This window comes from Neophocaena asiaeorientalis, unplaced genomic scaffold (genome assembly GCF_003031525.2).
Source record: "Neophocaena asiaeorientalis asiaeorientalis breed wild unplaced genomic scaffold, Neophocaena_asiaeorientalis_V1.1 scaffold177, whole genome shotgun sequence".
Lineage (NCBI taxonomy): Eukaryota > Metazoa > Chordata > Mammalia > Artiodactyla > Phocoenidae > Neophocaena > Neophocaena asiaeorientalis.
This window is the reverse complement of record NW_020172779.1, coordinates 20396170-20411168: the sequence shown is the minus strand read 5'-3', so window position 1 is coordinate 20411168 and position 14999 is coordinate 20396170. Positions and strand designations below refer to the sequence as shown.

The window sequence follows — 14999 nt, the reverse complement described above, 5'->3', positions numbered from 1 at the left end:
GAGAGGGAGAGCGAGAGCGAGAGGGAGAGCGAGAGGGAGAGCGAGAGGGGGAGGGAGGGAGATTCTAACAGTTATTCCTTAAGAGAGTTTGCCCCATAAGTATCAATAACGAATTTGTTGGAGAGGAGAGGTTTTGGGGGATGATGCTGGCTTGAACTTTTTCTTTAGATAATTCCTAAAATTAGTGTTCTGACGGAATTTTGTCAGCTCTGTGATTTCTGTGATTTCTGTGATTTGGCTGACTCTTTAATGAAGAAATAATGACTTTCCCAGTCTTTTAGGGATGTGCAGTGCTTGAGGACAGCTGTGAAGAGGGCTCAGACATTCAGACTGTACTTTGAATTTCTTGTTTCTAAAAGAACAAGCATGTGTCGTTACTTGGCCTGGGACCATCGCTCTCCCTTTGTTATCTTGTGGAAAAGGCATCCTATTTCCAGTTTCAAATTGGCAGTACTCTGGTTTTGTTTTCCTGATTTTATCCTAAAATAACATATGCTAATTGAGCTATTTCTGTGGCTTTCTTTGGAGAATTGATGTTCATTTATTTGTGTTTCTCTTTAAGTAGAGATGGAATACTACATGTAAACAAGATATAAAAGATGTGTAAGATCCAGAGTGGAAACGTGAGAGCAGCATTTATCAACGCTGCTGGGACCTTTCCTGTTGATCAGTGATCAGTCTTTCCCAAGGCTGGGGGCGGGCGGCGGGCAGGGCCAGGCTTTTGTCTCCACGTCCAGTGCTCCTTTTAAGCATATCGGTTCTGGACAGACAAAGGGAGCACATCTGGGATTTGAACACATGTCCTCACATCTCTTTTGTTAAAAAAATTTTTATTGAAGTATAGTTGACTTGTTAATTTCTGCTGTACAGCAAGGTGATTCAGTTATACATACATATACATATATATATCTATATATATCTATATATATATCTTGTTCATGTTCTTTTCCATCATGGTTTATCACAGGATATTGATATTCCCTGTGCTCTACAGTGTGTCCTCAAGTACCTTAATCCTTCACTTCCTTTGAAGATTTCCAAAGAAAAGAAAGTGCCACTTTTGGGCTCCCATTTCAGGGCTCTGTCGCCAGGCGTCCCTGAGATCCTTTGGCCAAGTGTCACCTGCTTCGGTTTCACTTCTTTTTTTCTTACCCATCTTTAGAGCGGGAGAAACTCGGTAATGTCCTGAAGCTAAGAGGACCGTCAGATGGTTTAAAAGTCCACTGTAGTTGGCTTCCTGTGTGGCCAGTGACTCAAATGGTGTCACTTTTCGGCAAAGGTGGTCATCAGTAACAGGCTCCCAAACGAGATCGCACTGGACACTGACTGCTGTAGCATGTTGAACACCTTGTCTGCTGTGAAGAAGTATGGATTTCACACTTAGCCTTGGAGGTGACAGCCGGATGTTACTGTGAGAAAGTGTGCCTTGTGTGCACAGCGTTGTGGAACTAGACCTTTGTTTCTTCTCTTACCTGGGACACCAGAAGGAGATCCTATTGTGAGAAAGTGTGCCTTGTGTGCACAGCGTTGTGGAACTAGACCTTTGTTTCTTCTTTTTTTTTTTTTGCGGTACACGGGCCTCTTACTTTTGTAGCCATTCTCGTTGCGGAGCACAGGCTCCGGACGCACGGGCTCAGCAGCCATGCCTCACGGGCCCAGCCACTCCATGGCATGTGGGATCTTCCCGGACTGGGGCACGAACCCGTGTCCCCTGCATTGGTAGGCGGACTCTCAACCACTGCGCCACCAGAAGGAGATCCTGCTCTCAGATTTTAGGGCTGCAACTTCACAACACTTTGTCTGTGTGAGGCTGCCTCGTTCGTAGTATAGGCTTCATGGCAGAATTCCATTCTTCTTTATGACTGAGTAATATTCCATTGTGTATAGGCACCACGTCTTTATCCATTTGTCTGTTGATGGGCACTTGGGTTGCTTCCATGTCTTGGCTGTTGTGAGAAGTGCTGCTTAAGAACATCGGGGTGCATGTATCTTTTTGAATTAGTGTTTTCGCGTCTTCTGGATATATATACCCAGGAGAGTGGAATTGCTGGATCATATGGTAGCTATATTTTTAGGAACCTTGTACTGTTTTCCATAGTGATTGCACCAGTTTACACTCCCACCAACAGTGTATGAGGGTTCCTTTTCTTGTTGAGTTCCTTTAGTGAGGATGTGTTGGTGGTAAGTTTGCTCAGCTTTTGTTCTGAAATGTCTTTATGTCACCAGTTATTTCTAAGAATAGGAAGTTCTGCTGTGTACATATTTCTAGATTAGCAGTTAAATTTTCTTAAATACTTTGTAGATGAATTCATACTGTCTAATGGCTTCCATTGCTGTTGAAGTTAGCTGTTGGTGTAATTACTGTTCCTTTGGATACAATCTCCATTTTTCTCCCCCCCCAAGTGTTTATATCCTTTAATTAAAAAAAAAATTGATACAATTCACATACCATAAATTCACCCATTTAAAGTGTACAATTTAGTAACTTTTAGTATGTTCAGAGTTGTGCAGTCAACCAAAATCAGAACATTTTTATCGTCCCAAAAAGAAACCCCAAACCCATTAGGAGCCATTCACCATTCTCCCCTCCCCTGGTAACGAGAAATCTACCTTCTGTCTCTATGGATTTACCTATTCTGAACATTTCATATAAATGGAATCATACAATCTGGCTTCTTCCGCTTAGCATGATGTTCAGGGGTCATTGGTGTTGCAACCTGTGTCAGCCCCTCATTCCTTTCTGAGGATGAGTAATATTCTATCGTATGGACAGACGGTTTTTGTTTATCGGTTTGTCAGTTGATGGATCTTTGAACTGTTTCCATTCTGGCTGCTATGATTAATGCTGTTATGAGAATCTGTGTACACGTTTTTGTGTGGACATGTCCCTATATGGTTTATTTTTAGAATTTTATTTATTTTTTATACAGCAGGTTCTTATTAGTTATCTATTTTATACATATTAGTGTATATATATCAATCCCCTGTATGTTTTCAAAAGTAACTTTTTCTTACTTTTCCGGTATTCTGCAGGTTTACTGTGTCATTTCTAGGTTTGCGTTTCCATTTATTGGTCCCGTTGAGCTTTTTTGCGCTTTTTGAATTTGAGGATTTACATTTTTCCATTATGAAAAATGTTCAGTCTGTCTCTCTTCAGATACCAACTTTCCCCAGTTTACTCTCACCTGCTGCCCTAACTCCTGTTCACCTGTGTAGCCTCTCACTCTTGCATGGCCTCTAATGTTCTTTCACATTCCTCATCTTTCTCCATGTGCCACATTCTAGATAATTTCCACTCCTCTTTTTTCCAATTCACTAACTTTTTCTTTTTGCCTAATTTTCTGTTTGGCTCTTTAAGGAGTGTTTAAATTATCCAGTTTGTCTTTCACTTCAAGAGGTGATATTTTGGGAGTTCCCTGGCGGTCCAGTGGTTAGCACTCAGCTCTTTCACTGCCGTGGCCCAGGTTCAGTCCCTGGTCGGGGAACTAAGATCCCCCAAGCCATGTGATGCTGCCAAACAAGACAAAAAACAACCAAAAAACCCCCAAAGAGGTGATATTTGTTCTTAAATTGCCTGCTCAGCTTTTGATAGGCTCATCTTCCTTATTTATCCCTTTGAATTCCTTTTTATTGTTTGCAAGCATATTAACAACTCATTAATAACTTTCTTGGAAAATCAAATATACACTTAGCATATGACCCAGCCAACTTATTCCTGGATATTGAACCAGGAGAACTGACAGCATATGTCCATACAAGGACTCGTACACAGATGTTCAGAGCAGCTTTATTTTCGTAATAACCAGAAACAAGTTCATCAGTAGGTGAGTGGAAAAACAAATTGTGTTATATCCACTCACTGGAATACTATTGAGCGATAGAAAGGAGGGAACTGTTGATATGCACGATAACTCAGGATGATTCCGAGATAAGTATGCTGAGTGAAAGAAGCCTGACAGAGAAGCGTAGATTAATGTACAATGTGTATAATGTGGTAACTTCTGGAAAACGCACCCTCATGTCTGGTGCCAGCAGTGGGTATCTGGCCAGGAGGGTGGCGGTGAGGGTGTGCGAGGGTGCATGGGGAACCTGGCAGTAGGTGGATATGTTCACCGTCTCAATTGTGTTGCTTGTTTTAGGAATGTCAGAACTCCTCCAGTTGTACAGTTTAAACATCTGCAGGTTATGATATGCTAATTGTGTCTCTGTAACGATGTTGAAGTGAGAAGCCCTGGTACTGGGTGAGGGTGCCTGGAATGAGAATGTGCGGAGGAGGGAGAGGCTGCAGACATCCCGGGAGGCCGTTCGTGGGGCGAGAGCAGTGAGGCACCGATTGGGCCCCTCAGGAGGGGTGCTGCTTCCCCCTACTTTAGCAGGAGGGAAGGCCAGGGGGATGGAGGGAGGGCTGTTTCCGTTTGAATGGTATATGAAGGCCACTGTTTCTACATGAATTATTTTTTCTTCCTAAGCATATCCCAAAGTTTCTGAATGAATAAACACACCACTTTCTCTATGGAAATTGAGGATGAGTATTGTCTAATTTCTGAGCCAAATGCTTCTACTTCTTTGGTTTTCTTGAGGATATGTTATGATAACCAGATGGGCTCTTTGGCACCCAGGGACTTCATGAATAATTGAAAAAACATCTTCAAAATATATTCTACCTGGAGCACCAGACCCCGACCAACTCCCACTGGGAGATGGTTGTCTCCTTTGGCCTTTGTAAATGCATTTTTTTCCAGTTTGGTTTATTTCATATACCTGTCACCAGTGAGCAAAGTGTGTATTCAGCCTTCAGCATTTGTGTCTCTTTTGAAAGTGCACAAAAGTGGACACATCTCTGGAGTGGCCCCCTCACCGGAGACAGATGCTAAGCCGTCGTGAGGGGCCTCGCGGTAGGTTTCGTGGGATGGTGCCCTGCAGAGCAGCCTGGCTGGGGAGGTTTCATAAGCTCACGTCGGGGCGGAAGCATGTTGTTTGTGCCAGCTTTGCCGGGTCATCACACATCCGACAGGACTGACTTCTAGTTCTGGCTGTGCCTCTGATGAACTACTAAGCTCCTTACCTTCTCGGGACCTCGGCTTCCTGGTCTATAGAACTGATAAAATCGTGCCCGCCTGGCAGGGCGTGACGAGCAGCTACATGACGTGTCTTAAGCGCCCAGTGCTGTGCTGAGCCCGCGGTGAACACGCAGCCTCCAGCCCTTCTTAGCTGCAGTATTTTTATTGCGACTGTGCTTTTTCTTCCCACCACACACATGCCACTTTCAGCTGTCATTTCTACCAGTTGCCACCGTGGCTGTGATGAAGCTGACTTCGAGAGACACGTACTGTTTTAGCATGTAAAATTGTATTTCTGAATTGCCCACAGAGGCGCTCTTAATAGAAGAATTGAGCTCTGTAAACGGCAGCTGTGAGATTCTCTCGAGAAGCTCACTGATTCACGATGATCTCCCCGGCTCGTCCCATTCTTAAATACCCTCTGTCCTCCTCAACCCACTCAACTCTGCGGTCTTCCTACGAGGCTGCCATCGTCTGTTTGTGACTTTCTTGGTCTTGCCTTCCTATTACTTGTCATCCCAATCTGTTCTCTGTTCTATTTGTGGTAGCCTGTGTTGGCAGGAAAATTGGCCGTAATGGTTGAACAGAATTTGCTGCCCTCCATCCGCCCAGCTGGGAGCGGCCTCTTCCCTGCTTTGCTCCACTGGCTCCGTCCAGCCTCTCGCCACCCTGTGCGGCGGCCTCCTCCTCTCCAGCCCTGTCCTTAGGCGGCTTCCGGCCTTCCCAAGGCTGGCTTCTCCCTCCCACCCCTCTGTCTCCCATGGGGACAGAGCTGCTGATCTTCTGTCCCCGTTTATAATTTATACATAGCTTGTCTTTTCCATTCTCAATTGGATTAGGGGACAGAATTCTTTAATCTATAAAGAAGCCGGAGAGTAGCTGTTTTAATATATATTTTTTCCCTGAGCTTGAAGATTACAGGTTTCTGAGGTTTCTTTGAGGCTTTGAAGTCATTGTCAGAAAAGGAGGCAAATTTCAGATGTAATTTTTAGCCTTTTTTGGTAAGTGCCCACATCCTAGATCCCTCCAGTTCCAAGACACTGCAGATTTGTACTTTTCACTGATTCCCTTGAGCTGGTCCCCATTTTAGAGTCAAGAAAACTGAGCTCACAGGGTTGTGTGACTCACTCACTCTTGCAGTGTGGTGGGAGGTTGGCTGCAGGAAGACCCAAACCTCTATCTTGAGAACATATGATTCAAAGGAAGATCCACCCCACCTGCTCCACCCTTCATAGATCAAATCTCAGAAAGACTCAACGAGACCCTTCTGGGGTCTCATGTTCGTCCTGTGGATCAACCACTGTTGATGGGACATTTCCATCTCTCACCACGGCTGGATTAGAGCCACCCCTGATCCCGCCAGAGCAACCTGGCGTGGGGCAGGAGCTGTTCCGCAAGGAAGGAGGACAGACCAAGCAGCTGCTCAGGACATTTCCCACTACAGCCCGGAGCCTCTGGACCCCTGCAGAAAGGAGGCCTTGAGCACTGTTACAAGTGTAAAACAGGATCAGTATTTCCAAGGCAGAAAAGGACCTCAGGCCTTTGGGAGCTAGCAGCATTTGCATAATATGCTAATGATGGAAACTTTCTCTAGGGAAGAGTGAAGTAGTGGGGGAACGAGAGGTGGCACTTAAAATCCGTTGGGCACCTGCCTTAACTCAGCAGGGGTGACCCTGGGGCTCACTTACAGGCTCCACGTGACCTAGTTTCTGGCTGAAGAGTGTGGAGTTTGTGTTTTGCAAATGTCTGTGTTCATAATACTAGTTCCCTTGCGGCAGGTATGGTGGTGTAGTGGAGAGGTTTTACAGGTTATGCCCGTGATGCTGGGAGAATGAGAAAAGGGAGAGAAAAACCCATTCAAATCTCACAGCTTTGGACTGACTTTTGCAAATGGGTCTTTGCAGAGACATATGATGAAAGTTCAGTTAACCGTGAGTGAATTGAGTTGATTATTGAACGTGACTTTGGGGTGATGGAATTTTCGTTGACCGTGGCGTGTAAACTACCAAATCTGACCCTGTGATTTATTCATTTACTTAACGTTTACTGTGGATTTATGATTTGCTAGAGCCTGTGCCCGCTACTGTGGGGGGTGTATGAGAGTGACATTGATAAGAATTCTGCCCTCGATGAGTTTATAGTCATGGAAGGAATCTGGGACGTGCATATAGGTTGCTATAATAACAATAGCTGTTTTTGCCGAATGTTTGCCAGGTACCAGGTCTTGTGACAAACACTTCATATGCCCTGACCCGTCTGAGTCCCCACCACGGCCCTGCCTCGCAGCCTGTCTTCCTGGATACGGGGCCAGCTGTAGTGATCGCGGGTCTCAGTGTAGACGAGGTGCCCGGACTCGGAGGAAGGGTGGCTGCATGGTGAAGAATTGGGGATATTAGGATCCACAGAGGTGGTTGTCAGAGGTGCACAACGGTGAGAAGACGCAGGACAGAGTAGGGGCGACAGGGAATGTGTTTAGGCAGGAGAATTGCCTCAATCCGGTTATTGCAGGTACTGACCTGATTCACAGTTGGGCGCCGGTCCCTGGGCGGCCGCTTTATTTCCAGTCTATCCTTCACTTAGTGTGTCGTCCTTTCGGGTCCCACCCAAAGCCTCTAGGGCTTACCATCCACTCTTTTTAGGGGACACAGAATGTCACTGCTTTCCCACCTGAGTGTGAAAGGCTCTGCTCAGATTCTCAGCCTCTTGGTCAGTTCTTCAGGGAGCTGCAGGCACCTCTGGGGAAGTTTAATGCCAGGCCCGTGTCCCTGTATCTCCTTTTTCTGCCGGATCGTGATCCTGGAGTTCTTCCTGCCTTGTTAGCCCTCCAGTGCCTTGTCTGCGTTCTCGAGCTGTTCTCAGCGGCTGGGTTGGTCTGAATTGTCTACCTGCTGTTATCAGAAGTAGGAGCTCCTGAAGTGCATTCGGTAACTATTCAGTGTAAGCTGCTCGTGGGGCTATTGGGGGTTTGTACTCACCTGCTTGCCTGTTCAATGATGCGTGGGCACCTGGTTTACTTGTAACTGAGTTTTGGTGTGGCTCTCTGCAGCTCGTTTGACTTTCTGTTGGGATTCTGAGGGTCGCATAAACTGTCCTCTAGCCACCATCTGGAATTGTATTTTGGGTTTGCATTTTCTCTGCTTAATGCAAGTCATTTAAAAATTAGCTTTTGGGACTTCCCTGGTGGTGTAGTAGATAAGAATCCGCCTGCCAATGCAGGAGATACGGGTTCGAGCCCTGGTCCGGGAAGATCCCACATGCCGCGGAGCAGCTAAGCCCATGCGCCACAACTACTGAGCCTGCGCTCTAGAGCCCGTGTGCCACAACTACCGAAGCCCGTATGCCTAGAACCCGTGCTCCCCAACAAGAGAAGCCACCACAACGAGAAGCCTGCTCACCGCAATGAAGAGTAGCCCCCGCTCGAGGCAACTAGAGAAAGCCCGTGCGCAGCAACGAAGACCCAACACAGCCAAAAATAAATAAACAAACAAACAAATAAATAAAATTAACTTTTCATGGCGATGTTCCTAACAAATGTTTCTTCATAATTGGTGGGCACCTCCATCTAATTTAGAAGTGGTTCTAGTTGATAATTGAGTCAGTTTCTTTTGGGGTGCAGAAGATACTTACTTACACTGTTGTCAGCAGTTTTTACAGTCTGAAAATGCATTTTTCTTCAACCTCATGCAGCCATTGTGCTGTGCAAAGGGCCCTTGAGTAACAGGAGGCATCCTGGGAGGGGCGTGACCTGATTTACATTTCTGTGGATGGAAACGAGCCAGAGCGGCATGTGTGTGTGGGGGCAGCCAGGAGGCCTTGTTCTTAGTGCTGGAGGGGCTGATGGCGACCAGACCAGGCTGGTGGCCTTGAAAGCCATTTCTGCAAATACTCTGAGAGCTAACAAGAGCTCCTTTTGGATTGGATGTGGGGTGTGAGATAAAGGACTTAGGAGGAGTCCTGGATTAGACTGACAGGTGAGATCACCAGGTAAGAAAAGGAACAGGTGGCAGGGAGCGCTCTACAGAGGTTTACATACGGTCCTGGACACAGTAGTGGCCTCCTGAAATTGGAAGACGAATGGGCTTTTAGACTAAGTTCAAGTGGCACGGTGAAGCCACCGCATGAACGGAGGCTGAGGGAGCAGCTCGTACAAAGGCTGGAAGGTAAAGGTGGCTTGGCGCTGTCTGAGCACAGGAAGCTGGGGGCGGGTGCAGGTGACGTGGTGCTTCGGCTGTGCCTCCTGACAGATGGTAGGCACCTGGCGTTTTTCAGAAGTGGTACGTCCTCGACTTCGACCTGTGGTAGGTGTGACTCTACGTTCCCGGGAGATTCACCGGGCGGTTGTAGTTAACACGAGGTAGAGTAGTGAGCACACACGGGGGCATTACCCCAGATATTAGCGATTTTTGAATAAAATCTCCTACATTAAAAAAAAACATCCGGTTAACTTCTCACTTACAATTTTATTCTCATCTTTCAGACAGCATCAGTGTGAGTGGCTTTCCGCTGTGCAGCCCCTTCCGCCAGGTCGTGAGGCCCCGGGTGGAGAGCAAGCCCGTGAACCCAGCTGAGGGCAGCCGGCCTGGGGACCTGGGTCACGTGAAGGTGAGTCGGCCCCCACAGGGCAGCCCGCCAAGGGGCTTGGCGCTCTGGGTTTCTGCCGAGCCTTTCGGAGGCAAAGTCCTGAGTAGTTTTCAGAAAGGAAAGGAAGCGTGTATTTGATAACAGATCTGTGTTTGTGGAAAGCTGGTTTCTCAGTATTTCTCCTTCTGTGTGAGGTTCGGGAAGCGGTTACACTGAAGCTTGAGCGCCTCGTGTGGTGGTGGACTCTTAATTTCCTGAAGTTTCGGGAATTTGTGGGTTGAATCTAGGACTGTACTGATGGAAGTAGGATGTCACCTGCTTTTTTCTCGTTCATTTAAAAAATGTATCTATCGCATCATTATTCTCAGTTCAGGTGTTTATCCCGTAGACTTGTCTTAATCTTAGGCGACTCCTTCCACTTGTTGGTCTTTGAGCACCAGGGCAGCCGGAATGAATATGTAAGTCACGAGTGAGTGTTGGTGCACAGGTGCCTTGGGCCTGGAGCCTGAGCAGAGATGAGCTGTCTCCTCAGAGCACGAGGGCAGTCGGGGCAGAGCTCTCGGTGGTCAGCGACTTGTCAGCACCTGGAAAGCTTGGCTGGGACAAGCCTGCCCAGGGAGCGTGTGTAGAGCGAGGGGATGAGAGGTCCCAGCAGCTGTGACTGGGGAGCAGGCAGCAAAGTCGCCAAGGATGACTTCAATAGGCGTGTGTCCGGGCCCAGCCTTTTGGGGCACTGCTTACATTCTTGGCGTTTAACAGGGTCACTGACTGACTAGACCCATCAGAAGAGCTCGGCCAAACTGGCTGTGAGTCAGTGGGACAACAAATTGTGAGCCATCGGGGCTGCGCTTGACGCAAACAGGATGACGGTGGAAGGACCTGGACGCCGTCTGCCACGAGGCCGTGGCGGAGGGCACGCACCAACCTGGGTTGACAGAGGTCGCGTCGGTGGGCTGAAGTGCTGAGGAGCTGGGTTTCGGGGGAGAGTCTTCTCCATTTAGGGCCCTGTGGGAAAGAGGAAGGTGGCATAGCCGGGAGTCTCCGTCACTCAGATACAGAAGCTTGATGGCTGTGCGTCAGGGCTGTAGTGTTGGCCAAGGGCCCTGGGACGTGGAAGAAAAGTCCCACCAGAGGGAGCAAAGGCGTAGAGGTTCCGCAAGCATGGATGCTGTTGGGGTGATTGTTGGCAGGGAGCCACGGAGGAGAAGCTGGGAAAGGGACTTCCTTCCAGGCCCCGGATGGCACTTCCCTGCCGTCTCAGGTGTTCCTCCTCCTGGGTCAGGCCCCTCAGCATCGTTACCTTTGCCTCTGCAGTTGGCCTTGTGGCCTCCCCCTCTCCGTCTGCTGTTGGTGCAGCTGTGGCACGATTTTCTTTTTATTTATGTATTTAACTTATTTATTTTTGGCTGCGTTGGGTCTTTGTTGCTGCACACGGGCTTTCTCTAGTTGCGGCGAGCGGGGGCTACTCTTTGCCGCGGTGTGCGGGGTTCTCACTGCGGTGGCTTCTCTTGTTGCGGAGCACGGGCTCTAGGTGCGTGGGCTCAGTAGTTGTGGCTCGCGGGCTCTAGAGTGCAGGCTCAGTAGTTGTGGCGCACGGGCTTAGTTGCTCCGTGGCATGTGGGATCTTCCTGGACCAGGCCTTCAACCCGTGTCCTGTGCATTGACCGGTGGATTCTTTACCACTGTGCCACCAGGGAAGCCCATGATTCTCTTTTATCCACATCCACACACACCAGTCTCCTTTTAGAGCTGTCAGGAATGCTGTCGGGTGGATGTGCTGACCTCGTGGGAGGCTTTGTGCCGAGAGGGAGTCACCCAGTTTGTCTGAGGTCTGTTGGCGAGGGGTGCAGTGAGTCCAAACCTGTGAAATGTCGCACCTCTCCCTGGTCGTCCAGATGCGTCCTCGCGGTTCAGTTGAACTTGTGAGGTTCGGCACGGGAGTGGCGTCTCTGAGCGGCTCCTGTGCTTCTGGTGCTGTCATGTGGGAGCCTCCTGGCACTGCTGAGCCTGTTACATCAGCCTTCTCCCCAGAGCAGGAACGGCTTTAATTGGGAATGTGCTAAACCTGTAAACCTCGCTGAGGAATGGTGTAGTCATGGAAACAAGTAATTCAGTGAAAGTGGCTTCTGGGGAGCCCCTCAAGAAGTGGGAAAAGATAACATGTGTTTCTTTGGATTTCCCAGAAAGATTCCTTCCCCCGTTTGGTTCGCGGCATGTCTGTCCGCATTTATTCCCGGCTTTTCTGCACACCCTGAAGAATCTTCTAGGATTGAAAACAGATTGTGTGAAGTGAGTGCACATTAGACATAATATTCCTGTCAGTTAGACTCTGCAGTAGGGCCTCTCTGACCCTCAGTTTCTCCATCTGTAAAATGGAGCAATCACGCTCCCTTCATGGGGTTGTTGGGAGGCTCAAATAATAGAAGAGCTGGGCAGGGAGGAGAAACAAAGCTGATCAAATCAAGAACTGGTAATGGACTGGGACTTGATGCCTGTAGTTTGGGAGAGAAATGAGACTTGGTGAATGAGCCCCACTGGCTGTTACAGGGGAGCAGCCCCGGCTAGGCTGGACACTGGGTGGCCGACCTGGAGTCTCTCGACCAGTTTCTTGGCGCTGCTGAGCCAGCTCCCCAGTGACAGCAAGGCTCGGCCCTGCCTTCTGAGTTAATACTGTGTGCACGAAATGTGGCCACGTGCCTGGAACGTGGCAGGGCTGCATTGAGAGCCTGCCCGGGAGGGGCTTAGCCCGGGGACCGCCTTTCCTGGGCTGGGGCTGCAGAAATGGGCACACATGGACGGACGGGAGGCCTCTCGCCTGTTGGCTGTGCTGTGTCCCGCTCGAGGCTCCCTGCAGTTTTGCCTGATGGAGGCATCCAATTTACAGCCTCCAGGGCCAGACTACCCAGAAAGATGGGAGCTGCATGGGGCCTTGTCCTACTCGGGCCTGGAGCGTAAAGCGCTCAGAGAGGCTGGAGGGCCTGCCCCACAGCCAGAGCTAAATCCAGCCGAGGCCCCCGCCGTGTCCGGCTGCTAAATACACCCCAGTTTCCCTCCATCGACAGCAGTGCTCTGTAAACGCATCACAACCGCTGGTAGCCTGCCGAGAAGCACTTGGAAATCCCAGCAAAACCAAAGTTCACCGGGAGGCGGGGCAGCCGGGCCTGCCCTTGGGCTCTGTGCACATGTGGTTCTGGGGAGCTTGCTGGTATGTGCCCACCCTTGTCAACAACACCTTGCCTTTAAAAACATCAGGGAACAGGCCCAACAGCCTCGGCCATCAGGGTAACAGCCCCGTCCACGGGCACCTCCCGTGGGAAGCAGTGTCATGTCGGCCGTTTTCCAGATGGTGGGGGTTCGAGCTGAGGCTGTAGGTGCCCCTGCCTCTGCATGTCCTGCCGTCTCCCTGCTGCTCTGACACCTACACAGTCCATCCAGGGGCCTCAACCGAGCCCCAGTTTGATCACCTGCAAGTTGGGGAGAAAGTCCTTTCTCACAGGTTGTTAGTGAAGATCTATTGAAATAATACTTGGGCAGGTGTTTTATTAAAAACAATATACAAGCTGGGGAGGAGGAACAGAACTGGGGGTTGCCTGAACGGATGAGTTGCAGGGTGTGGTGAAGGCGTCCCCTGGTTACAGAGCAGGCAGAGGCCAGGCCTCGTCTCGTCCAGCCGGTGTTGCCCACCCAGCCTGGACCCTGCCTGCCTGTCCCAGATGCGCCACATGGCTGCCTGCGTCCTGTCGCGTGGCTGTGCCGGGGTTGTCTTCCCTCTCCTGCGTGCCTCTTGTGTCAAAATTATAGATGATGACTGTGTCCACCGATACATGCACATATGAAAAAACTTAGGAATCTTCAAAATTAAGCAGTCAATCTTAAATCCAACAAGACTTCTCTAAGTAGATGTTCAGATCGTCTGTGAATAGAAAGATTTACTTCTTCCTTTCCAAGCAGGCTAACTTATTCCTTTCCCTGCTTTATTGTACTAGCCTTGTTCATGATTGTAGAGATAAACCATTCAGTCTTTCATCATTAAGTGTGACGGTAGCTGTAGAGTTTTTACACCTGCCCTTTATCATATTAAGGAAGTTCCCTACAACCGTTAAAAAAAAAAGTTATAGCAAATAAACCAACGAAGGAGGTAGAAGTTGAAGCATAAATAATATTCAGTTAGTCCAAAAGAAGGAATAAAGGGAGGACAAAGGAAACAAAGGAAGACGGGACAGATAGAAGACACAGCAAGATGATGGGTGAGAAACTTAACCATATCAGTACTCAGATCGAAAGTAAGTAGTCTAAATACTCCAATTGCAGGCAGAGAATGTCAGATTGGATAGAAAAAGCAAGACCCAACTCTAGCTACCTCCAAGTAATGAAATTTAAATATAAAGACAAAAATAGGTTGAAACTAAATGGATGGAGGAAGGTATACCATGCTTACACTAATGAAAAATCTGGAGTGGCCTTATGGAGAACAGAGAAAAGTAAACTTCAGAGCAAAGAATATTACCAAGGATAAAAAGGTCTTTTCATAATGGTAAAGGGCTCAATTCCTCAAGAAAATGTAAGCCATAAATATTTATTATGTACCTAATAAGAGCTTCAAGATACATGAAGCAAAAACTGGTAGAATGGCAAGAAGACATAAATAAATTGAGAGAGTTCCATATCCTTCAGTAATTGTTGGAAAAAGTAGACAGAAATGAGTAGAGATAGTATTGTTCAGATCTTCTCTGTCAATCAATTTGACGTAATCAACATTTATAGAGCACTCTGCTCGACAACAGTTAGGTACAGAGTACATGTTCTTTTCAGGTGCGCATAGAACAATTACCAAAGTAGACCATATTGGGGCTGTGATGGTTAGATTTTGTGTGTCGACGGGGCTAGGCTGTGGTGCCCAGTTGTTTGGTCAAACACAAGTTTAGATGTTGCTGTCAAGTGATTTTGGAGATGTGATTAACATTTACCACCAGTTAAGTTAAAGGGGTTGTTCTTCATAATATGGGTAGGCCTCATCCAACCAGCTGAAGGCCTTTGAGCAAAAATTGAGAATTTTGGGGGGAGAAATTTCCAAAATCCCTTTCTCCAAAAATGGAGAAGGAATTCTGCCTCAAGGCTGTGACGTAGCTCCTGACTGAGTTTCCAGCCCATCAGCCTGCCCTACAGATCTCAAACTTGCCAGCCACCACAATCACACTGGCTAGTTCCTTAAAATAAATCTCTTTGTACATGTGTACACACAAATATTGCCAACACACGTGCCCTATTGGTTTGTGGTTTTGTTTCTCTGGAGAGCCCTGACTGATACAGAGGGCCACAAAACAAATCTCAAATTTAAAAGGATTCTCTCTTTTTTTT

General features: G+C 48.0%; 1 protein-coding gene across 2 annotated transcripts in view; it reads left to right on the top strand.

The window, feature by feature from the left end:
• TRAPPC9 (trafficking protein particle complex subunit 9) overlaps positions 1-14999 on the top strand; it is a 509572-nt gene that overhangs the window by 166923 nt on the left and 327650 nt on the right. For both annotated transcript variants that reach the window (XM_024741252.1, XM_024741251.1), the window contains one exon: positions 9538-9662. In XM_024741252.1, coding sequence (XP_024597020.1) covers positions 9538-9662 — 125 coding nt within the window. The remainder of the gene's footprint in view (positions 1-9537; positions 9663-14999) is intronic.